Source organism: Carcharhinus amblyrhynchos, unplaced genomic scaffold, assembly GCF_965287045.1.
Source record: "Carcharhinus amblyrhynchos unplaced genomic scaffold, sCarAmb.v2.hapA scaffold_43, whole genome shotgun sequence".
Classification (NCBI taxonomy): Eukaryota; Metazoa; Chordata; class Chondrichthyes; order Carcharhiniformes; family Carcharhinidae; genus Carcharhinus; species Carcharhinus amblyrhynchos.
Window position 1 is genome coordinate 188851 of NW_027649784.1, and position 26338 is coordinate 215188.

Consider the following 26338-nt stretch of genomic DNA (forward strand, 5'->3'; position numbering starts at 1 on the left):
GGTGTAATAGTAAGTGGAGGAAAAGGGAGAGGAAGGATGTCGACAACATGGCCAGCCCCTTTTTGCCCAGTGAACAGATTGCATAGAATCCCCACAGTGCAGAAAGAGGCCATTCGGCCCATTGAGCCTGCACCGGCCACAATCCCACCCAGGCCCTTTCCCCGTTAACCAGCATGCTGGCACAGTGGTTAGCACTGCTGCCTCACAGTGCCAGGGACTCGGGTTCAATTCCCAGCTTGGGTCACTGTCTGTGTGGAGTCTGCACGTTCTCTCCCCGTCTGCGTGGGTTTCCTCTGGGTGATCCGGTTTCCTCCCACATTCCAAAGAGGTACGGGGTTAAGTGGATTGGCCATGCTAAATTGCCCTTTACTGTCAGGGGAACTAGTTAGGGTAAATGCATGGGGTTACGGAGATAGGGCCTGGGTGGGATTGTGGTCAGTGCAGACTTGATGGGCCAAATGGCCTCCTTCTGCACTGTAGGGATTCTATGATATTTACCTTGTTAGTGTCAGGGGGGCTAAGGAGCAATTCAGCATGGCCAATCCACCTAACCTGCACATCTTTGGACACTAAGGGGGATCCAGGGTGAGGTATCAAAATTGACTTCTTGGCAGAAGCCAGAGGGTGGTTGCAGAGAGTTGTTTTTCAAACCGGAGGCCTGTGACCAGCGGTGTGCCTCAGGGATCAGTGCTGGGTCCATTGTTATTTGTCATTTATATTAATGATTTGGATGAGAATATAGGGGGCACGGTTAGTAAGTTTGCAGATGACACCAAGATTGGTGGCATAGTGGACAGTGAAGAAAGTTATCTCCAATTGCAGCGGGATCTTGATCAATTGGGCCAGCGAGCTGACGAATGGCAAATGGAGTTTAATTAAGACAAATGCAAGGTTCTATGTTCTATGTAATGCATTTTGGTAGATTAAACCAGGGCAGGACTTACTCAGTTAATGGTAGGGCGCTGGGGAGAGTTACAGAACAAAGAGATCCAGGGGTACATGTTCATAGCTCCTTGAAAGTGGAGTCACAGGTGGACAGAGTGGTGAAGAAGGCATTCGGCATGCTTGGTTTCATCGGTCAGAACACTGAATACAGGTGTTGGGACGTCTTGTTGAAGTTGTACAAGACATTGGTAAGGCCACACTTGGAATACTGTGTACAGATCTGGTCACCCTATTATAGAAAGGATATTTTTAAACTAGGAAGAGTGCAGAAAAGATTTACTAGGATGCTATCAGGACTTGATGGATTGAGTTATAAGGAGAGTCTGGATAGACTGGGACTTTTTTCTCTGGAGTGTAGGAGGCTGAGGGATGACCTTATAGAGGTCTATAAAATAATGAGGGGGGGGCGTAGATCAGCTAGATAGTCAATATCTTTTCCCAAAGGTAGGGGAGTCTAAAACTAGAGGGCATAGGTTTAAGGGGAGAGGGGAGAGATATAAAAGGGTCCAGAGAGGCAATTATTTTCACACAGAGGGTGCTGAGTGTGGAACAAGCTGCCAGAGGTAGTAGTAGAGACGGGTACAATTTTATCTTTTAAAAAACATTTAGACAATTACATGGGTAAGATGGGTAGAGAGGGGTATGGGCCAAATGCAGGCAATTGAGATTAGCTTAGGGGTTTAAAAAAATAATAAGGGCAACATGGACAAGTTGGGCCAAAGGGCTTGTTTCCATGTTGCAAACCTCTATGACTCTAAGAGTCAATTTAGCATGGCCAATCTGCCTAACCTGCACATCTTTGGACACTAAGGGGCAATTTAGCATGGCCAATCCACCTAACCTACACATCTTTGGACACTAAGGGGCAATTTAGCATGGCCAATCCACCCTAACCTGCACATCTTTGGACACTAAGGGGCAATTTAGCATGGCCAATCCACCTAACCTGCACATCTTTGGACACTAAGGGGCAATTTAGCATGGCCAATCCACCTAACCCACACATCTTTGGACCATGGGAGGAAATGAGAGCACCAGGAGGAAACCCACGCAGACATGGGGAGAATGTGCACACTCCATGCAGACAGTGACCCGATCGATGCCGGGAATTGAACCCGGGTTCCTGACGCTGTGAGACAGCCGTGCTAACCACTGCGCCCTACCTTCAACAAAGCCTTCACTCACACACCCCCACCCCCCTCATCATTTACCACCAGTCCTGTCCTTCCGCCTTCCCCTCATTCACTGGCTGATTCAGTCGTCCTACTGACAAACACAAACACACCGAGGGAAATACATTGTTCTAATCCAATTTTATAAATATGCTGAATAAATAATGCACAGTGTGATCACCTAAGCACCCTCTGACTCTGTTGCCTAAGTTTCTTTGCTTGTCGTATTGTTCCGACGAGTGTGTTTCTGCAGTGGCGGAGAGTTACTGGTCTCCAAGCTGGCAGGCTTCCGAGCTTCTTGTTGGGCCACCCTGAACGTCTCTGGGCTTTGGAGGGCCAGCATCGAGGGCCTGGGTTGTCAACTCGATGGGCATTGAGGGCACCGACCCAGAAGCGGCGCAGTTGCCCCCGACGCCACTGCTACTCTCCCAGGCTGGTGTCTCGCCAATCGGCCGGACGGCGTGCTGGGCTGTCACCGCCACGCCCTGGAATCCCCCGCGGACGGTGGTGTCCAGGGCCGCGATGGCGGCTGTCTGGGCCCGCAGGGCGGCGGTCTGCGCCTCCATGGCGGCGCCCAGGTTGGCGACGGACGCGGACTGCGCCGCGACGGCTGCGGTGAGGTCGGTTATCAGGCGCTCTGTGGCGGCGGGGCCGAGGGAGTTAGCCACCCGCTCCACGCCGGCGAGGACCAGCCTGGAGCTCTCCCTGAAGCTCTGCGCCAGTCGGGAGTTGGACTCCTCCACGCTCCTGGTCAGGGTGCTCAGACTCTCTGGCAGGCGGTGCAGGGCGCCCAGCACTCGGTCGTGGGCACCCATCAGCCTCTCCCTGTAGGCCCAGTGGTCCTCCTCTGGCTCCTGGGCGGCAGAGCCAGTGCCCGAGCCTGTCCTCCCGTGGGGCGTCACCACCACCACCTGCGCCACCCCCTCCCTCAGCCCCGGCTCCTGTCCGTTTGACGTCCCGTGGCATGTGGGCGCCGCCTCTGGCTCCGAAACGGGCGGGGGGTCGCTCGCCGACTGGGTGGTTGCGTCTGAAAGCTCGAGAGGCGACGGGGCTCCACTCCTGCTGCCCGCTTTGACTTTCTCCTCCTCGGAGCGGGGGGGTGCTTCCAGTTCTCGGGACGCTGAAATGAGAAAGGGATAAGGGGCGGGTGAGGCGGGTGTGCGTATCCCCATCGGAGGCAAAGCAGGTCGCGGGATGAGGGGAGGGGAGTGGGGCGAGGTGCACAGATACCTTCTTCCTCGATCCCTCCATCATCGATCCCTCCGGGGTCACCCGCGGCTGCCTTTGCAGCAGCGCCCCGTCCCGCGATTGCCTCCTCACCAGACGGTAAAGCTCGCGGACGCGCCCGCCCTCGTCCTCTTCCGATCCGTTCTTTCCGCCGCCCCCCGCTACGCACCACCTCCTCCTGCAACACAGAGCGACGCGGCGTCAGTCGGCGTACAGTGCAGCCGTCCCCGGTAAACGGCCGGCGGATCCGAGAGCTATGGGTGAGAGGCTCGCTACAGTGCTGAGGGTGAGATTAACCATTTAACTGCAGGGTTGAGCGCTGATTGATGGTACGGGGTTGGTGAGCTGAGCAGAGGATGAAACGAGTCGTGCATCAGCTAAGTTAAGGTCATTCGAAGATCAAACTCACTCACCTTCACAACTTGGGAGAGATTATTCAACTCCTTCCTGTGCTGCGGTCCGTGGTCTTGGAGCTAAATGCCTGGCAATAACCTTCATTGTTATTGTTTCATATCTGTTTTGAGGGCCTCCTGACACATCCCCCACCAACCCACCTTACTGCTGTTCCAGGAGGTCTCTCTTCACTCCACAACTTATACCTCCACACATCTCACATCTTCAGCCATTCATCAACTCCAGGAAGCGTAGAGGAGAACATGTCCCTGTCTACATCCATAGGGGCGAAGTAGAAAGGCTCGAGAGCTCCAGGTTTTTAGGTTTCCAGGTCACCAATAACCTGTCCTGGTCCCCCCCCCCCATGCCGACACTATCGTTAAGAAAGCCCACTAATGCCTCTACTTTCTCCGAAGACGAAGGAAATTTGGCATGTCAGCTACGACTCTCACCAACTTTTACAGATGCACCATAGAAAGCATTCTTTCTGGGTGTATCACAGCTCGGTATGGGCTCCTGCTCTGCCCAAGACCACAGAAAACCACAAAGGATCGAGAAGGTAGCCCAATCCATCACAAAAACCAACCTCCCATCCATTGACTCTGTCTACACTTCCCGCTGCCTCGGGAAAAGCAGCCAGCTTAATTAAGGACCCCGGACATTCTCTCTTCCACCTTCTTCCATCGGGAAAAAGATACAAAAGTCTGAGGTTACGTACCGACCGACTCAAGAACAGCTTCTTCCCTGCTGCTGTCAGACTTTTGAATGGACCTACCTCGCATTAAGTTGATCTTTCTCTACACCCTAGCTATGACTGTAACACTACATTCTGCACCCTCTCCTTTCCTTCTCTATGAATGGTATGCTTTGTCCGTATAGCATGCAAGAAACAATACTTTTCACTGTGTCCCAATACATGTGACAATAATAAATCAAACCAAATCAAAATCTTTCATAACTCAGATTCACTCAGCAAAGGGCTCTCCCACCACCTCAGCAGCCACTGTGCAAGCCTTTTTTTAATGGAGATGAATCCTGCTTAATGCGGTGCCCTTTAACAGCTGCTGGCTGCCCAGGACGATAAGAGGCCCACCTTCCCTCTTGCATGAAGCTGTTAACTGAGAAAGGGGGGGAGAGGGGGAGAGGGGGAGAGGGGGAGAGGGGGAGAGGGGGAGAGGGGGAGAGGGGGAGAGGGGGAGAGGGGGAGACAGAATTAACTGAGGAACAGAGTAACCGAGTTAACCAAGGGAGGGAGGGAGATTGGGGACAGCATTAACTGAGAGAGGGAATGACAGAGTTAACTGAAGGAGTGAAGGAGAGTGAGATCAATAACTGAGGGAGTGAGTGAGATCAGTGAGTGAGTGAGTGAGATCAGTGAGTGAGTGAGTGAGATCAGTGAGTGAGTGAGTGAGATCAGTGAGTGAGGGAGGGAGGGAGAGCGAGCATTAACTGAGGGAGTGAGCAAGCGATAGCATTAATTGAGGGTGCGAGGGAGTGAGTGACAGCATTTATTGAGGGAGTGAGAGAAAAGGTCGGCATTAACTGAGGAAGAGAGTGACAGCATTAACTGAGCGAGTTTGTGAGGGAATGTGAGAGTGTTTATTTTGGGAGTGAGGGAGGGAGAGTGACGTAGTTAATAGAGGGAGGGTAAGGGGAGAAAGTGACAGGTTTAACTGAGGTGGGAGAGTTTTTTCATTCGTGGGACACGGGTGCCACTGTCTGGCCAGCATTCATTGCCCATCCCTAGTTGCTCTTGTATCGAGTGTCTCGCTTGGACTTTTCAGAGGGCAGCTGAGAGTCAACTCCATTGGCTGTAGCTCTGGAGTCACATGTAGGCCAGACTGGGTAAGGATGGCAGATTTCCTTCCCTAAAGGGAACCAGATGGGTTTTTCCAACAATGGGTCATCAGTAGATTCTTAATCCCAGATTTTTTTTTTGTTGAATTCAAATTCCACCATCTGCCGTGGCGTGATTCGAACCCGGGTCTTCCAGAACATTAGCTGAGTTTCTGGATTAATCATCCAGCGATAATACCACTAGGCCATCACCTCCCCTTCTATACTTGCTATACATTTAACCGAGGGAGTGGGAGAGTTAAATGAGGGCGTGAGTGTGGGAGAGAGTGACAGCATTCACTGAGCGAGTTAGTGAGGGAGTGAGTGGGGGAGTTAACTGAGGGAAGGTGAGGGAGAGTGATGGAGTTAACTGAGGGAGAGTAAATTGAGAGAGTGACAGGGTTTAACCGAGGTGGGAGAGTGCTGCATATTTTATCGAGGGAGTGGGACAGGTAAATTAGGGAGAGGGAGAGAGGAGCAGCATTCGTTAACTAAGAGAGTTGGATGTGAGTAACCCCACATTTCCACTGGCTATAGAGAGAGAGATTGGTCAGACTCGCTAAAACAGGGTAGAAAGAAAGGTTGTCTCTAACCTTCTCCTCGTAAATCTTCCTGATGCGGTTTCTTGCCTGAGCCACGGGGTCCTTCTCGCCGGTAATGAAGATCTCGTCCTTGTTGATGCTGGGAGGAGGGATGTTGATCCGAGCTCCGGTTTCCTGCATGATCTCCTGGACCACTTTGTTGTAAGCCCCGGCAATGAAGGGGTGGAAGGCCTTCTCCAGGTTAATCCTCTCGACAGCTCGCTTATCCTAGGGCCAGAGCAGGAGACAGGAGTTACAGCAATCGGACCAAACTTGTTTTATTCATTCGTGGGACACGGGCGTCGCTGGGCTGGGCAAAAATTTATTGTCCATCCCTAGTTGCCCCTGGAGGGGCAGTTGAGAGTCAACCAGATTGACTGTGGCTCTGGAGTCACATGTAGGCCAGACTGGGGCAAGGACAGCAGATTTCCTTCCCTAAAGGAACCAGATGGGTTTTTCCGGACAATGGGTCATCAGTACACTCTTAATTCCAGATTTTTTTTATTGAATTCGAATTCCACCATTTGCCATGGTGGGATTCGAACCCGGGTCCCCCAGAACATTAGCTGAGTTTCTGGATTAATTATCTAGCAATAATACCACTCAGTCATATAGGTGAAGGATTATATTTGGAGGGTGGGCACAGTGGCACAGTGGTTAGCCTCGCAGCGTGAGGGGCCTGGGTTCGATTCCCGGCTTGGGTCACTGTCTGTGTGGAGTCTGCACATTCTCCCTGTGTCTGTGTGGGCTTCCTCCGGGTGCTCCGGTTTCCTCCCACAGTCCAAAGATGTGCAGGTTAGGTGGATTGGCCATGCTAAACTGCCCCTTAGTGTCAGGGGATTAGCAGGGTCAATATCAGGGTTACAGCGATAGGGCCTGGGTGAGATTGATATCGGTGCAGGCTCGACGGGCCAAATGGCCTCCTTCTGCATTGCGGGGATTCTATGAGGAAGAGCGGGCAGGCGGCCGTACCTGTTCGGCAGAGATTAGCAGGATCTCGTGTCGAGACTTCTCGATGCCTTCCTTCGTCCCGGTGATTTTAATCTGGTTGCTGGGGTCGTCAGGGCGGGGGATGTTAATTTTTGTCGCCGTCTTCAACTCGAGCTCCTGCAGCTTCTCTCCGTTCTTGCCGATGACAAAGCGATGGTGTTCCTTAGGGATGGTGACGGTAGCTGAAGCCTGAGAGAATTAAAGAGCCCAGTCAAACCAGGGACACCGGAAAGGTCACAAACGCAAACGCGACGCTGGAGATTTGCCAATCGGCTGACCTATTTGTGGAACCCATGGCCCTCGCGGGTGCAATCATGTCTGTCATTTATCCCGTGATGGTCAACAAGCGAGTTCTGCAAACTAAATCACCTGGTGGCCAGAGAGTGCAACTACACCGTGACAGGCAACTGTTTACATACAGGATTTCCATGTTAAATGCAGGTTTAGCAAGAACTTAACATACACAAAACAGGCCAGAATTTGTGCCAACAGGACTCTGTACGGGAATTGGGAGTGGGCACCAGTCCAGTTTAGCTTGTGGCTTTGAGATAATCCAATACACCAGCTTTGGATCAACCATACATGACAGAGACCAAAATGTCACATTTAGCCGGGGGCCCCAGACTCGATTCCAGCCTCGGGTCACTGTCTGTGTGGAATTTGCACATTCTCCCCGTGTCTGCACGGGTTTCCTCCTGCAGTCCAAAGATGTGTAGGTTAGGTGGACTGGCCATGCTAAATTGTCCCTTAGTGTCTAAAGATATGCAGGTTAGGTGAATTGGCCACGTTAAATTGCCCCTTAGTGTCTAAAGATATGCAGGTTAGGTGGATTGGCCATGCTAAATTGTCCCTTCGTGTCCAAACATGTGCAGGTTAGGTGGATTGAGGGAGGGGAGGGCCTGGGTAACATGTTCCTCCAGAGAGTCAGTGCAGACATGATGAGTTGAATGGCCTCTTTGTACACTGTAGGGATTCTATTGTGCACTCAAGGGAACACAATGCTTGTTGTGCCTTGGTGACTTGACATCTGCTTGCTGAATCTGTGCTGGAGTCCCTGCATAAGAACATAAGAAATAGGAGCAGGAGTAGGCCATCTAGCCCTTCGAGCCTGCCCCGCCATTCAATAAGATCATGGCTGATCTGAAGTGGCTCAGTTCCACTTTCCCGCCCTCTCCCCATAACCCTTAATTCCCTTGCCTATCAAAAACCTATCTACCCGTGACTTAAATATATTTAGCGAGGTAGCCTCCACCACTTCAACGGGCAGGGAATTCCAGAGATTCACCACCCTCTAAGTGAAGAAGTTCCTCCTCAACTCTGTTCTAAACTGCCCCCCCTCCTTATCTCGAGGCTGTGCCCTCTAGTCCTGCTGTCCTTTCTGAGCGGGAAGAACCTCTCCACCTCTACCCTATCCATCCCTTTCATCATTTTATATGTCTCAATGAGATCTCCCGTCATCCTTCTAAACTCCAACGAGCACAAGCCCAGTGTATTCAGCCTCTCCTCATAGTTCAACCCCCTCAACTCTGCTATCAGCCGAGTGAACCTCCTCTGCACTCCCTCCAAGGCCAAAATATCCTTGCGCAAGTGCGGCGACCAAAACTGCACACAGTACTCCAGCTGCGGCCTCACCAGTGCCCTGTACAGTTGCAGCAAGACCTCCCTGCTTTTATATTCAATCCCCCTCGCTATGAAGGCCAGCATCCCATTTGCCTTCCTGACCACCTGCTGCACCGGTCAGCTGGGTTTTTGCGACTCATGCACAAGGACCCCCAGGTCCCTCTGCACTGTAGCATGCTGCAGCTTTTCGCCCTGTAAGTAGTAGTCCTTCCTACCATTATTCCTACCAAAGTGGATAACCTCACACTTGCCAACATTGTATTCCAGCTGCCAGGTCCTCGCCCACTCGCTCAGCCTATCTAGGTCCCTCTGCAGACTTTCCACACCCTCCACACAATTTGCTGTTCCACTTATCTTTGTGTCATCAGCAAATTTCGACACCTTACACTCGGCTCCCTCCTCCAGATCATCTATATAAATGGTAAATAGCTGAGGCCCCAGCACCGATCCCTGGGGCACGCCACTAGTCACCAACCGCCAATCCGAATAGCACCCATTGACACCCACTCTCTGCCTCCTATTGGACAACCAATCCCCTATCCACGCTAACACCCTACCCCCAACTCCATGCCCCCTAACCTTCTGTAACAACCTTTTGTGCGGCACCTTATCAAATGCCTTCTAAAAATCAAGAAACACCACATCCACCGGTTCCCCTCTATCCACCGCACAAGACACATCCTCATAGAACTCCAATAAATCCGTCAGACACGACTTCCCCTTAACGAAACCGTGCTGCGTCTGCTCTATCAAACAATTCTCAAGATTCTTCTCAAACACTGCAAGATGGCCCAATGGTATTATTGCTAGACTATTAATCCAGAAACTCAGCTAACGTCTGGGGACAGGGGTTCAAATCCCACCATGGCCAATGGTGGAATTTGAATTCAGTTAAACAAATCTGAAATTAACAATCTACTGATGACCCATTGTCAGAGAAACCTATCTGGGTTCTTTAAGGAAGGAAATCTGCTCTCCATACCCGGTCTGGCCTACATGTGACTCCAGAGCCACAGCCAATGTGGTTGACTCTCAACTGCCCTCCGAAATGGTAGAAATAATACTTTTCACTGTATCTTAATACATGTGACAATAATAAATCAAATCCTTCTCCCCTATGTACTCTATGAACGGTATGCTTTGTCTGTGTTGCACAAGAAACAATACTTTTCACTATATCCCAATCCATGTGACAATAATAAATCAAATCCTTCTCCCCATGTACCCTATGAATGGTATGCTTTGTCTGTATAGTGCGCAAGAAACAATACTTTTCACTGTATCCCAATACATGTGAAATAATAAATCAAATCAAATGACAATGGACGGGGAAGGTAACCACTACGGTCCCAAACATTGGTGGGCATATTAAGCCTGACAGCTGACCTGGGTCTGGAGCCGAGCCACGATTTCCTTCCTTGCCTTCATGACAGAGTCCAGCTTGCCGGTCACCATGATGGACAGGCCCTGGTCCTTGGCCAGGGACAGCTCAATGTGGGCTCCCGTCTTCTGCATGATGTCCAGGCACACCTTGGCCTCCTCCCCTTCTCCAAACTGACTGTTGTCCTTGTACCTGCGCTCTTCCAGAGGGACGTGAAACACCTGGGTGGAGGAGACAAAGAGAGGGAGAGAGAGAGAGAAAGAGAGACGGACAGCGCAACTGTCTCGCCCGACCTCTCAGAGCACCGCTGAGAGATCCTGTGTAGGCTTCGCCCTCTTTGCTTCAGTCTACAGAAATACTCTGCTTTACGATATATCTGCCTCGACACAATTGTGGTTAAAAGATAGACTGTAGGGAGTTAACCAGCGGTGGCACAGTGGTTGGCACAGCTGCTTCACAGTGCCAGGGACCCGGGTTTGATTCCGGCCTTGGGTCACTGTCTGTGTGGAGTCTGCATGTTCTCCCCCTATCTGCGTGGGTTTCCTCCGGGCGCTCCGGTTTTCTCCAACATTCCAAAGACTTGCAGGTTAGATGGATTGGCCATGCTAAATTGCCCCTTAGTGTCCAAAGATGTGTGGGTTAGGTGGATTGGCCATACTAAACTGCCCCTTAGTGGCCAAAGGTGTGTAGGTTAGGTGGATTGGCCATGCTAAATTGCCCCTTAGCGGCCAAAGATGTGTAGGTTAGGTGGATTGGCCATGCTAAATTGCCCCTTTGTTCCAAAGATGTGCAGGTTAGGTGGATTGGCCATGATAAATTGCCCCTTTGTTCCAAAGATGTGCAGGTTAGGTGGATTGGCCATGCTAAATTGCCCCTTTGTTCCAAAGATGTGCAGGTTAGGTGGATTGGCCATGCTAAATTGCCCCTTTGTTCCAAAGATGTGCAGGTTAGGTGGATTGGCCATGCTAAATTGCCCCTTTGTTCCAAAGATATGCAGCTTAGTGACCATGCTCAGTTGCCCCTTAGTGTCAGGAGGACTAGTTAGGGTAAATGCATGGGGTTATGGACTAGGTGGGACTCTGGTTGGCACAGGCTCAATGGGCCGAATGGTCTCCTTCTGCACTGTAGTGATTCGATGACCTCCCATTTAAGATGGAGAAATTTCTTCTGAGGGATACTGGTGTGAGGAATTCTCTCCCCAGCCTGGGAGCCATTGAAGATTGCGAGGGTCATTGAATATACTGGAGGTGGAGTCAAGAGGGAGGTTTGATTGACATGGGTGGCACGGCGACACAGTGGTTAGCACTGCTGCCTCAAAGCACCAGGGACCCGGGTTTGCTTGGCTTGGGTCACTGTCTGTGTGGGTTTTTCCGGGCGCTGTTTAAGGCGGTCCAGATGAGGCTGGTTAAGGTGGTACAGACTGTGCTGTTTAAGGTGGTCCAGATAAGGCAGTTTAAGGTGGTACAGATGAGGCTGGTTAAAGAGGTACAGACAAGGCTGTTTAAGGTGGTCCAGGTGAGGCAGTTTAAGGTGATAAAGAAGCACGAGTCTTCCTTAAACAGATTCCCGAGGCAACTTTGCCACAAGCGAGCGTACCTGGGTGATTACTGAGGATTTGATTGGTCGGATTTTACTCCACGCTCCAATTGGTTCGCCAGACTTGTCCCCCGGCGCTCCCTTCTCAGGGAGGGGAGGGAAAGCCTCCAGGTAAGTGGGGATATAAGCTTCATCCTCATGTACTCCACCTGCAAGCACGTAGGGAACAACAAGGCAAAAGACTTGAGTATTGATTGAGGTATGGCAAGTACAAGGGAGAGGGAGAATATGACATCGGTCCCCTCTGTCTAGTTAGAAGCTGTTAGGACGCTAGACTGGAAGGCACTGTGCTTCTGTGTCTCTCCCTGGTATTAGAAATCTAGCTCGTAGTGGCTGGCTAGTTAGTAACTAGAGGCAAGGAGTGCCTCTGTCGTTTGAAGCGCGCTGAAAGGTAGCATTTTCAACTCACCATTCACAGAGAGGAGTTGCAAAGCTGCAAGATCCAGCATCATGTGAGCGTACTTATTTTCAGAGCTAAACCTGTCACCACAGAAACCCTACAGTGCAGAAGGAGGCCATTCAGCCCATCAAGCCTGCACCAACAAGCCCACCACCCCTTTCCCTGCAACTCTGTACATTTACCCTGATAATTCCTCTAATTTACACATTCTGGGACACGAAGGGGCAATGTAGCATGGCCAATCAATCCAGCCCACACATCTTTGGACTGTGGGAGGAAATCGGAGCACCCGGAGGAAACCCATGCAGACACGGGGGAAGAACATGCAAACTCCACACAGGCAGTGACCTAAGCCGGGGAATCGAACCCAGGTCCCTGGAGCTGTGAGGCAGCAGCGCAAACCACTGTGCCAAGAATGCTGGCACTGCAACAGTATTCTTAGTTGTAGCAAACCGCGGCACCGTAGTTAGCACTGCTGCCTCACAGCACCAGGGACCCAGGTTCGATTCCCGGCCTCGGGTCCCTGTCTGTGTGGAGTTTGCACATTCTCCCCATGTCTGCATGGTTTTCCTCCGGGTGCTCCCGTTTCCTCCCACACTTCAAAGATGTGCGGGTTTGGTGGACTGGCCATGCCCAATTGACCCTAGTGTCGGGGGATGAGCAGGGTAGATGTGTGGGGTTATGGGAATAAGACCTGGGTGGGATTGTGGTCAGTGCAGACTTGATGGGCCGAATAGTCTCCTTCTGCACTGTAGGATTCTATGAAACACTATCATGGTTGTTTTTTGTTTTCTTCTCTGTAACTGACAAAAGTTCTTGCTAATTTTCTTATTATACATGTTAGCTATATTCTTCGGAAAACTTTGTTTAGTAAAAACTCCCTAGTGGAGCATTTGAATCAAACCTGGATGGAAACATCTTATGCTATAAGTGAGAAACTAGGCTGTCCTCACAACACCCTTGGGAATTTCTGATCTGGATTATAACAACTTTGGCCCAGCCATCTACTGGAATCACAGACTCACGACATACCGCAGGCCCTTATCTGGCAACACCTACCTCTGGTCTCCTGGTCTCCCAAGCCACTGCGATGCTCAGCAAAGCTTTCCGGTGTAAGCACAGCAACCGAGCTCATGGTTCCAAACCCAGATTTGACAGATTCCGATATTCCACTGCAGGAACGGCAGAAAAAGAGATTGAAGGGGGGAATATGGATGGTCTGTCACCATCAAACTGCCCCGTTGGAGAACTGCCACACAACAGCAGTGCCACATAAGACTTTCCACGTTGGACTGCCAATGCAGGAACAGGCTATTCAGCCCAACTCAGCAATGTTTGCTCTCCATGCAAGCTTCACCTTGCCCAATCAGCATATCCTCCTATTCCTTTCTCAGTCATGTCTTTATACTGAGTCTGAGGGCAGCACAGTGGTTAGCACTGCTGAGTCACAGGGACCCAGATTCGATTCCCGGCTCAGGTCACTGTCTGTGTAGAATATGCATATTTCCTCTGGGTGCTCCGGTTTCTTCCCACAGTCCGAAAGATGTGCCGGTTAGGGTGCATCAGTCGCGCTAAATTGCCCCTTAGCGTCCAATGATGCACAGGTTAGGTGGATTGGCCATGCTAAATTGCCCATTAGTGTCCAAAGATGTGCAGGTTAGGGTGGATTGGCCATGCTAAATTGCCCATTAGTGTCCAAAGATGTGCAGGTTAGGTGGATTGGCCATGCTAAATTGCCCATTAGTGTCCAAAGATGCACAGGTTAGGTGGATTGGCCATGCTAAATTGTCCCTTAGTATCCAAAGATTCACAGGTTAGGTGAATTGGCTTGGAGGGCCGAAGGGCCTGTTCCTGAGCTGTGATGCTCTTTGTTCGTGAAGCAGATGGGTAAATTTGTTGCAAATAAATCAAAGTTTGGTGGAGTTACTTCAAAACCGAGGGACACCTCCCACCCTCCCAGTAGGATGACAAAGATCCCACGACGCAATTGGAGGTGGACCAGAAAGTCCTCCCCAGCCAATGCCCATTCCCCCCTCCCCCCAACCAACACCTGAAGCGAATGGGTTATCCAGTCACGAAATCGGATTGGGAGTTCATTGAGAGTGAGTTAGCTGCCCACACTTCGCTCATCTCGACAGGGACTGCCCTCCAGAATGCCTCTTGTTGGCCATTGGCTGCTTCGGGATGTCCTGAGGTGGTGGCAGGTGCTGCCTAAATCCAGCCCCCTGCCCGCCACCCCCCCCCCCCCCCCCCCCCCCCGCCCCTCTTTTCACTGCGTGGCCTACCACAACTACGCGGCCTTCACTGGGCGTCAGCTCAACTCACCTGCAAAATGGTCTAAAGCCAGAAAGTCCGTCCTAAACAAGGCTACCGGTGTCGCTTCAGTGTGACTCTATGTCTTTGGTCCTGAGTGGGGGGAGAAAAGGAAACACACACAGTATTAGCATCAACATTCTCCTTTGCCTTGCACACGTCAGGGTCTTACTGCATCTGTTCAATGGTCATGGGCATTGCTGGCGAGGCCCAGTTAGGGGGAGTGGTTAGCACAACTGCTTCACAGTGCCAGGGACCTGGGTTCGATTCCGGCCTTGGTTGATTGTGCAGACTCCACATATTCTCCCTGTGTGTGTGTTTTCCCCGGGTGATCCAGAGTCTTCCAACACTGCAAAGAGGTGTAGGTAGGTGGATTGGCCATGCTAAATTGTCTCTCTGTTCCAAAGATGTGTCAATAAAGTGGATTGGCCATGCTAAATTACCCCTTAGTGATTAAAGATGTGCTGGTTAGGTGATTGGCCATGGTAAATTACCCCTTGGAGTCCAAAGATTTGCAGGTTAGATGGATTGGCCATCCTAAATTGTCCCTTGGAGTCCAAAGATGTGTAGGTTTGGGGAATTAGGGTAAATACGTGGGGTTAGGTTTAAATATTGAGACCACGGTGATAGGACCTGGCTAATGTGCTCTGTCGGAGAATTGGTGCGGAGTTGATTGACTGAATGGCCTTCTCCTGCACTATGACTCCACCTAGCTCCCACACCTAAATGCCCTTTGAGAAGGTGGTACGTGAGCCGTCTTCTTCAACCAGCCACATTCCCACAGGTGTAGGTACACCCATAGTGCTGTTAGGAAGGGAGTTCTGGAAGCGGTCGATATATTTCCAAGTCAGGATGGTGAGTGGCTCGGAGGGGAACCTCCAGGTATTCCCAGGTATCTCTTGTTCTTCTAGATGGTAGAGGTGGTGGGTTTGGAAGGTGCTGTCTAAGGAGCCTTGGTGAGTCGCTGCAGTGCACCTTGTCAATGGTGCACACCGCTGCGTTGGTGGTGAAGTGAGTGAATGTTTAAGGCGGTGGATGGCAGGGATAAAATAAATATTACCGCAGCAACAGGGTAATAACAACAGAACTAAACCCTTCACCCAGCCACATCAACCTGCATTTATATAGCATCCTTCTCGGAGTAACACACTGACACTCCCCGAGGAGTGAAATACTCTTGGTTCTATTATCACTTTCTATTCTATCTGGGTTCTATTGGACTTTAACCTGGTGTTGTGAGACTTCTTACTGTGTTTACCCCAATCCAATGCCAGCATCTCCACATCATGACTACCATCGACACTGCAAACTGCCGGCTCCAAGTAGAGAGGATCTAACAGAACTCCCACTTACCTGACGAAGGGGCAGCGCTCCGAAAGCTCGTGGCTTGTGCTACTAAATAAACCTGTTGGACTTTAACCTGGAGTTGTGAGTCTTCTTCCTGTGTTCTATTATCACCTCAGACCATACAAACGTCACGGGAACAGACTGGGTTACTAAACTCTTGGAGGGACCCTACATCCATCCTCACTGAGTTAAGGTTTCTATCAAATCACCCTGTTTCAGTCCCTGCAGATGCCCCATGGCAGGGCAATGCCCATCTCAGTTGTTAAAGACATGCGTGGCACGATTCAGAGCCAGGATATTGGAAGAGGAACAGGCCATTCAGCCCCTCGAGCGTGCTGCACCACTTGTTAGCTGCTGAGCTCCCTGCCTCCACCTTACTCACCGATGGACAATTTCTTTGCGAGCAAATTGGACCCAGCAAGACCGTAACCCTCGTCCCACTCCCTCTCCATCTCACCCCATCCCCGTATCCTTCCATCCCTTTCTCCCTTGTGCGTTTATCCAGGTCCCCCCCGACAGTCTATTGTTGCTCCCTGCTTCTCTCTCTCTTATTAGATCACAGCTGATCTCAATCTTAACAGGTACCATGGTGGCACAGTGGTTAGCACTGCTGCCTCTCAGTGCCAGGGACTGGGGTTCGATTCCGGCCTCGGGTCACTGTCAGTGTAGAGTCTGCACCTTCCCCATATCTGCATGAGTTTTTTCCTGGGTGCTCCGGTTTCCTCCCACAGCCCAAAGATGTTCAGGTTAGGTGGATTGGCCGCGCTAAACTCTCCCTTGGTGTACCCGAACAAGTCCACAGCAGGAGCTGGCCCTGCACTCAACCCCGTAACACCTAGATGACAAGGACATCTATGTCAGATTCCTATTTATTGACTACAGCTCAGCCTTCAACAGCATTATCCCCACAAAACTCATCTCCAAACTCCTTGACCTGGGCCTCAGCTCCTCCCTCTGCGACTCGATCCTGAACTTCCTAACTCACAGACCACAATCAGTAAGGATAGGCTACAACACTTCCTCCATGATCATCCTCAACACCAGTGCCCCACCAGCCCCCTACTATACTCCTTATACACCTATGACCGTGTGGCTAAATTTGCCTCCAACCCAATTTTCAAGATGATGACGCCACCGTAGTGAGTCGGATCTCAGACAATGACGAGACAGAGAACAGGAATGAGGTAGAGAATCTGGTCAACTGGTGTGCTGACAATAATCTCTCCCTCAATGTCAACAAAATGAGACTTCAGGAAGCTTACAGGAGAACATGCCCCTGTCGACATCAACAGGAATGAAGTAGAAAAGGGTGAGACCTTCAAGTTTATGGTGTCCACATCACCAACAACCTGTCCTGGACCACCACCCCCCCAACCCCCGCATGCTGACACTATAGTTAAGAAAGCCCCACCAATGCCTCTACTTTCTCAGAAGACTAAGGAAATTTGGCATGTCACCTACGACTCTCACCAACTTTTACAGATGCACCATAGAAAGCATTCTTTCTGGTTGTATCACAGCTTGGTATGGCTCCTGCTCTGACCAAGATAGCAAGGAGCTACAAAGGGTTGTGAACGGAGACCAATCCATTGCGTAAACCAGCCTCCCATCCATTGACTCTGTCTACACTTCCTGCTGCCTTGCAAAGCAGCCAGCATAATTAAGGACCCCATGCACCCAGGACATTCTCTCGTCCATTGGAAAAAAGGTACAAAAGTCTGAGATCACATACCAACTGACTCAAGAACAGCTTCTTCCTGGCTGCCAGAGACTTTTGAATGGACCTACCTTGCAATAAATTGATCTTTTTCTACACCCTAGCTATGAATGTAACGCTACATTCTGCACCCTCTCCTTTCCTTCTCCATGAATGGCATGCTTTGTCTGTATAGCATGCCAGAAACAATACTGTATCCCAATCATTGTGACAATAATAAATCAAGTCAAATCCTTCTCCCCATGTACTCTATGAACAGTATGCTTTGTCTGTATAGTGTGCAATAAACAATACTTTTCACTGTCTCCCAACACATGTGACAATAATACATCAAATCAAATCCTTCTCCCCATGTACTCTATGAACAGTATGCTTTGTCTGTATAGTGTGCAATAAACAATACTTTTCACTGTCTCCCAACACATGTGACAATAATACATCAAATCAAATCCTTCTCCCCATGTACTCTATGAACAGTATGCTTTGTCTGTATAGTGCGCAAGAAACAATATTTTTCACTGTATCCCAATACATGTGACAATAATACATGGCAACTGGGGGATTTTCACAGTAACTTCATTGCGGTGTTAATGTAAGCCGACTTGAGATATTAATAAATAAACTCTAACCTGAATAAACAAACTCTACTGGGCCTGCCTCAGGAAAATCCATGCATCCCAGCTGGAATTCCCAGTGCTTGGATTATCTCCAGCCCAGGCGGAACAGAGAATTCTGAATTCCCTCACGACTGGAGCTCCGCCGACTGAGGCGGTTCACCCCAGGTTGCTGTGCCTCGTGGGTGAAGCGGAAGAGGGTTCATGGCTGTCCATGCTCCCTCCCTCTTCCAGTGACCTCCCCCTCTCCTCCCCAAACACATACACAGTCTGGATTAGCAGCTGGGAGTCAAGCTCTGGGCATCTCTTACACAGGCTCGCCTCACCAGGGGACGCGTGCCAGTGGTTGTGGGAGACCCCCCCAACCCCCCACCTCATGCCGAGAATCATCAGTATTCGGGGGCAGGGGAAAGTGGGGGAGGGGGGCTGAAAACCGCGGCGTGGGTAATAAGGAGACCCAGGTGAAGGGTACCAACCATGAATAGTCTGGGGCACGGATCTTCATACAAGAAATCTTAACCCGAAGCTCGCTCTGTCATACACTTGTGACGTCAGTGGTGACAAGGGGGTGGGGGGAATTATTGCATCGTCCCATTTACAGCTGAGTCTCTGTGACCTCAACAAACTGCGCATCAGACACCCCGGGGGTGGAGGAGGGAGGGAGCGAGGGCGAGGGAGCGAGCAATGAACAGAGGGAGGGAGAGAAAAGAGCCATAGAGTGCGGGAGTGAGAGATGGAGGGAGGGAGGGAGCAGGCGAGCGATAGACAGAGGGAGCAAAAAGAGAGGAGGAAGGGAAAGAGCCACAGAGTGTGGGAGTGAGAGATGGAGGGACGGGAAGGAGTGAGGGAAGGAGAGACTAAAGGGAGTGAGTAAGTGATGGAGGGAGGGACAGAGGGGGAGATAAAGACAGCTGTAGAGAGAAGGGTCAGAGGGATCTCAACAGAAGGGAGTGATGACGTGATGGAGGTAAGGAATGGAAGGGGAGAAGCAGCAGAGGGAGGAAGGGAGGGCTGGAGGTGGTTAGGGTCAGAGGGAGGGATCAAATCAGAGAATCCTACAATGCAGGAGGCCATTCCGCCCATTGAGCCTGCACCGACCACAATCCCACCCCGCCCCATCCCATAGCTCCAAGTATTTAACCTAACCTGGTGTTGTGAGACTTAACCTAGTTAGTCCCCCTAACACTAAAGGGCAATTTAGCACAGCCAATCCACCTAACCTGCACATCTTTGGACACTAAAGAAGAATTTAGCATGGCCAACCCCCCTAACCAGCACATCTTTCGGACTGTGGGAGGAAACCAGAGCACCCAGAGGAAACCCACGCAGACACAGGGAGAACATGCAAAACTCCACACAGAGTGACTCGAGGCCGGATTTGAACCCGGGTCCCTGGCACTGAGAGGTAGTGGTGCTAACCACTGTGTCACCCCTTGCCAGGACTGCATCAGAACGAGTGCTTACAAATAACGCGCCATCCAGTTCGATGTCAAAAGGGAAGCCATCAGACTATTGTAACTGAGTGGGTTTCTAAGCTTCTTATTTTTGACATTCCAGATTAGGGCACCTCTTTAGGTGCATTCTCTCGCCCGTCCCATCCCTCGCTTGCCCTGTCGGCAGCAATTTGGTTCATTATCACTTGTTTCTCAGTATCCTTCCCGCTGGCCCCAGCACCTCACTCCCCTCTCTGGGGGTCGGGGTTCGAATCAGAATCGTAGAATCCCTCCAGTGCAGAAGGAGGCCATTCAGTCCATCGAGTCTGCACCAACCACAATCCCACCCAGGCCCTATCCCCACATGTTTATCCTGGCTGCACAGTGGGTTAACACTGCTGCCTCACAGTGCCAGGGACCCGGGTTCGATTCCCGGCTCGGGTCACTGTCTGTGTGAAGTCTGTGTGTGTTTCAAAGAAAATTACAGCACAGGAACAGGCCCTCCTGCACCGACCATGCTGCCCAACTGAACTAAACCCCCTACCCTTCCAGGGACCGTATCCCTCCATATCTATCCTATTCATGTATTTGTCAAGACACCCCCTTAAAAGTTACTACCGTGACTTCCTCCGCGTGTTCCGGTTTCCTCCCACAATCCAAAGATGTGCGGGTTAGGTGGATTGGCCATGCTAAATTGCCCCTTAGTGTCCAAAGGTGTGCGGGTTGGGTGGATTCAGTAAGTAGTCTCACAAATACCAGGTTAAAGTCCAACAGGTTTATTTGGTATCACGAGCTTTCAGAGTACTGCTCCATCATCAAGGTGAGTGCCTTATTTTTTTTACAGTGTTGCGGTTGATCTTCATAGTGCGGATGGCGTTGCGTTGTGCTTGGGTGACGTTTGGGGCTGTCTTGTGAGTGCGGCTGATGAATCTGGCATTGACGCATCTCCTGACGGTTTGGGCACACACGTCAAGACGATGACAGCGGCCTTCCGGAGGGGTCCAATTCGATTCTTCCTTCTTCTGATGCTGCACTGCAGATCTTTCCGGCGGCAGTTCCGGTTCATTGGCTGTCTCATTGGGTTCACTGTTGGCCTCTTGGGGTTTGTGGAAGAACTCCCAGAACCTCATTTTGCCTGATGAATTCCTCTGTGTTCCTCAGGTTCACAAGACCGATCCCTGGAATGAAGAGCTTGATGTTTGAGGAACGGTTGAGGACTCTGCGTCTGTACTCGTTGGAGTTTAGAGGGATGGGGGGGAATCTTATTGAATCTTACAGGATACTGCAAGACCTGGATAGAGTGGACGCGGAGAGGATGTTTCCACTAGTGGGAAGAACTAGAACCAGAGGGCACAACCTCAGGCTAAAGGGACGGTCCTTTAAAACAGGGATGAGGAGGAATTTCTTCAGCCAGAGAGTGGGGAATCTGTGGAACTCTTTGCTGCAGAAGGCTGTGGAGGTCATTGAGTGTCTTTAAGACAGAGATAGATAGGCTGTTGACGAATAAGGGGATCAGGGGTCATGGGGAAAAGGCAGGAGAATGGGGATGAGAAAAATATCAGCCATGATTGAATAGTGGAGCAGACTCGATGGGCCCAGTGGCCGAATTCTGCTCCTTTACCTCATGGTGTCCTCTGCGAGACTGATGGGGTCCATTTTGGTGGCGGGGCAGAAATTGAGCCCTTGGCTGAGAATTTCAATTTTGTTTGTTGAAGGGAGTAGTCCAACAAGTTGACAACGGACTTCCCTGCGCCATTTTCCATTGTGGTAATGGGGGACACTTGGTTGCTGCTGGTGGTGATGCCAAGTTTCCTGTTCTTGGTGTGCACATAGATAGCGTTGTTCCGTTGCCTCGTCTGCTTGGCAGTGTTTCGCAGCTGGTCTGCGTCCTGAGCGCAAGTTGTGAAGATGGACTCTACCTTGGTTTCCAGGTTGTGCCCTCTGCTGTACGAGGTGGTGGAGGAGTGTGAGAGGTGCAACGGCAAAGTCCCTCAGCATAGTCTGTGTTAAAGGTTGACCTGAGTGGGTTCGTCATCTGTAACTCTGATACCAAATAAACCTGTTGGACTTTAACCTGGGTGGTGTGGTGGCAGAGTGGTTAGCACTGCTGCCTCACAGCACCAGGGACCTGGGTTTGATTCCTGGCTTGTCTGTGTGGAGTTTGTACGTTCTCCCCGTGTCTACACGGGTGTCCTCCGGGTGCTCCAGTTTTCTCCCACGTTCTGAAAGACATGCTGGTTACGTGCACTGGCTGTGCTAAATTCTCTCTAAGTGTACCTGAACAGCCGATGTGAGGCAGCAACGCTAACCACTGTGCCACCCCATTAGAGCACAGGAAGAGGCAACTTTGCCACTCGAGGCCAGAGCTGAACTCGGGTTTCAGCAGCTGCAAAACACTTTGGTGCCAGGGTTGTGACAGGTTCTGTATGAAAACAACTTCCTCCTGCATACAGGGCTTGGAGTGGTGCTGGGGGATTGGAGATAGACCAAAAGGTCTAATTCTGTCGTGAGTGTAGCCCTGTCCAAAACACAAACCAGCCTCCCATCTACTGACTCTGTCTACAGTTCCTGCTGCTTTGGGAAAAGCAGCCAGCATAATCAAGGACCCCACACACCCCGGACATTCTCGTTTCCATCTTTTTCCGTCGGGAAAAAGATACAAAAGTCTGAGGTCACATATCAACCGACTCGAGAACAGCTTCTTCCCTGCTGCTGTCAGACTTTTGAATGGACCTACATTGCACTAAGTTGATCTTTCTCGACACCCTAGCTATGACTGTGACACTACATTCTGCACCCTCTCCTTTCCTTCTCTACGAACGGTATGCTTTGTCTCTATAGTGCGCAAGAAACAATACTTTTTACTGTATCCCAATACATGTGACAATAATAAATCAAATCCTTCTCCCCTATGTACTCTGTGAACGGTATGCTTTGTCTGTATAGTGCACAAGAAACAATACTTTTCCTTGTATCCCAGTACACATGACAAAAATAAATTAAATTGAAATCAAATACATCTGATGGCCGGAGTTTTCGAGTGGGGACGGTGATCCATTGGGAGGTCTATTTGCAGGCACAAGCTGGGCCTTAGCTGCGACGAACCCCAGTTTGCTTAGAGAGACCAGCAACCCTCGAGAGTCAGGTACCAAACTGGAGCTGGCTGCAGGAGGCTGTCAGTGCATCACACAGCATGCAGGGACACACCTGTCCCCTCGGGTGTACCGAGGAGAAAGCTGCTACCAAAACTGTAAACAGCAGCAGCGATCATTCTCGCATCTTTAAAGGGAGTGAGAAAGCGGCAAGCAGGAGTGTTCCCAAACACAACTTGACACCCAACCTGCAGGGTCTGAACTCAAGGCGTCACTGCTAACATTGTCTTATCAGGTGAGAGTGAGGAGAGCAGAGTGAGGGGGGAGAGGGATAGAGACAGAAATACAGAGCACGTAGTTGGAGGTTGTGATGGCAAATGGACATTCAGAACTCTCGACCCCCGCAGTCACAGTTCCAAGCCTTGGTTACCTCGGAGAATCCCAGGCGTCTGCACCAACAACAATCCCACCCAGGCCCTATCCCCGTGGAAAGTCTGCAAAAGGATCTAGATAGGCTGGGCGAATGGGCCAGGAAATGGCAAATGGAATTTAATGTTAGCAAGTGTGAAGTTGTCCACTTTGGTAGGAATAATGGTAGGAAGGATTATTACTTACGTGGCAAAAAACTGCAGCAGGCGACGGTGCAGAGGGACCTCAGGGTCCTTGTGCATGAGTCGCGAAAACCCAGCCTGCAGGTGCAGCAGGTGGTCAGGAAGGCGAATGGGATGCTGGCCTTCATAGCGAGGGGGATTGAATATAAAAGTAGGGAGGTCTTGCTGCGGCTGTATAGGGCATTGGTGAGGCCGCAGCTGGAGTAGTGTGTGCAGTTTTGGTCGCCGCACTTACGCAAGGATATTTTGGCCTTGGAGGGAGTGCAGAGGAGGTTCACTAGGCTGATACCGGAGTTGAGGGGGTTGAACTATGAGGAGAGGCTGAATAGACTAGGCTTGTACTCGTTAGAGTTTAGAAGAATGAGGGAAGATCTCATTGAGACATATAAGATGATGAATGGGATGGATAGGATAGAGGTGGAGAGGCTCTTCCCGCTCAGAAAGGACAGCAGGACTAGAGGGCACAGCCTCAAGATAAGGGGGGGCTGGGGGGGTGGTTTAGAACGGAGTTGAGGAGGAACTTCTTCACTCAAAGGGTGGTGAATCTCTGGAATTCTCTGCCCGTTGAAGTGGTGGAGGCTGCCTCGCTAAATATATTTAAGACGCGGGTAGATAGGTTTTTGATAGGCAAGGGGATTAAGGGTTATGGGGAGAAAGCGGGAAAGTGGAACTGAGCCACGACAGATCAGCCATGATCTTATTGAATGGCAGGGCAGGCTCGAAGGGCTAGATGGCCTACTCCTGCTCCTACTTCTTATGTTCTTAACCACACATATTTACCCTGCTAATCCTTCCAACACTATGGGCAATCCACCTAACCTTCCATCTTTGGACACTAAGGGGCAGTTTAGCATGGCCAATCCACCGATCCTTCCATCTTTGGACACTAAGGGACAATTTAGCATGGCCAATCCACCTAACCTACACATCTTTGGACACTAAGGGACAATTTAGCATGGCCAATCCACCCACCCTACACATCTTTGGGACACTAAGGGACAATTTCACACAGTCAATCCAACTAACCTGCAAGTCTTTGGACTGTGGGAGGAAACCGGAGTGCCGGAGAAAACCCACGCAGACACAGGGAGAACGCGCAAACTCGACACAGACAGTGACCCAAGGCTGGAATTGAACGCGGATCCCTGGCGCTGTGAGGCGTCAGTGCCAACCACTTTGCCACCATGCCGCCCATGGTCTTCTCGAAGGAGCTCCCTCCCCACACCCTCCCCTTCTCCCTTGAAGCCTCCCATCATTCAGTCATTTCCAACACCAGTTCGGCTTCAGTTACATGTCCCACTCCAGAGTGGACCACTGCAGGAGGAGGCCATTCGGCCCGCTGTCTGCACCAACTCTTCAAGTGGGCAGCGCGACTTGACGCCCATTCCCCCTAACCACCCCGCACATCGTTGCTGTTCCAATAATCATCCAATTCCCTCTCGAATGCCTCGATTGAACCTGTAACGCATTCCAGACTCCCTGGGTGCAACAAGTTTCTCCTCATATCATGTTCGCTCCTTTTACGAATTACTTCAAACCTGTGCCACCTCGTTCCCGATCCTTTTCCGAGCAGAAACAGTTTCTTACAGAGTCTCCACCACCCCATCCTCCACCACCCCCCCCCAACCTCATGATTTTGAGCAGTTCTCTCAAATCTAAAGTCCAGTCAGCCCGCTACATCCAGACTGAGCTCGGGGTCTCGGGGGCAGTCGGTGCCACACTCCGAGCATTCTGCCTTTGCCTCCCACCACCGCTGACTCAGCCAAAACCCACCGGCTGCCACTCCTGCGCATCTGTACATCTCTCACCCGACAGCTACAAGGACAAGCTCTGCATGCCTGCTCCTGAGTGCCTGCTGCTCCAACTGGCATGCGACCAGAGGGTTATCTGCCCATCGCGGTGCCACAGCCTGTGCTGCGCCTGCCAAAGCTCTGCGCATATCACCTCCTGCCTCTGGGAAAAGTCAGCGCCACCAAATAACAAGTCTCAAAACAACTACCCCACCTCTCTCTCTGTGGAAGCCTGCTCTGTAACTCTGAGGAGCTCTTGCCTCATTAAACCAACTGCTTCCCTCGAGACGCACACGTACATACGCGCACGCACACACACCTCTCTCACTTGTTATTCCAAAAGCAGACTGGGCAGAGAAAGGCGCTGATGCAGCCAAGGGAGAATCGGGAAACGATCTCGCCGTCAGCCAGGCACACATCGGGTTCGCTGCTTCTGCAGCCCCTGCTGACACCCTCCCAACCAAGGGTCGCTGAGCCGGACAGATCACATAACGCACAAAATACGAGGAGGCCACTCGGCCCCTCGAGCCCTGCTCCCTCCTCCCACTTAATAAGATATTGGCCATGGTCTCAACTTTCACCCCCCTGCCCCATCCCATGCTCCCCTCCTGCCCCATGTCCACCACAACATTTGTCTCCCATGTCAATCAAAAATCTGTCTAACTCAGCCTTGAATCCATAGAATCATAGAATCCCAACAGTGCAGAACGAGGCCATTCGGCCCATCGAACCTGCACCAACCACAATCCCACCCAGGCCCTATCCCTGTAACTTCACACATTTACCCTGCTAGTCCCCTGGCACTAGGGTCAATTTAGCATCGCCAATCCACGTAACCTGCACATCTTTGGACACTAAGGGACAATTTAGCATGGCCAATCCACCTAACCTGCACATCTTTGGACACTAAGGGGCAATTTAGCATGGCCAATCCACCTAACCTGCACATCTTTGGACACTAAGGGACAATTTAGCATGGCCAATCCACCTAACCTGCACATCTTTGGACGATCTTGATATATACGGATTTGATTTATTATTGTCACTTGTATTGGGATGCAGTGAAAAGTATTGTTCTTTGCGCGCTATACAGACAAAGCATACCATTCATAGAGTACATAGGGGAGAAGGATTTGATTTGATTTATTCTTGTCACAAGTGAATATATTTTTCACTGTGTCCCAATACATGTAACAATAATCAAATCCTTCTCCACTATGTACTCTATCAACAGTATCTTTGTATAGTGCTCAAGAGACAATCCTTTTCACTGTATCCCA

General features: G+C 50.8%; 1 protein-coding gene across 1 annotated transcript in view; it reads right to left on the reverse strand.

The window, feature by feature from the left end:
* Positions 1–26338, reverse strand: part of LOC145337134 (vigilin-like) — a 99129-nt gene that overhangs the window by 62823 nt on the left and 9968 nt on the right. Inside the window, 6 exon segments of the mRNA XM_080181912.1 lie at positions 6167–6382; positions 7127–7333; positions 10151–10366; positions 11742–11890; positions 13201–13313; positions 14467–14547. Of these exon segments, the coding sequence (XP_080038038.1) occupies positions 6167–6382; positions 7127–7333; positions 10151–10366; positions 11742–11890; positions 13201–13276 (864 nt within the window). The 5' untranslated portion in view covers positions 13277–13313; positions 14467–14547.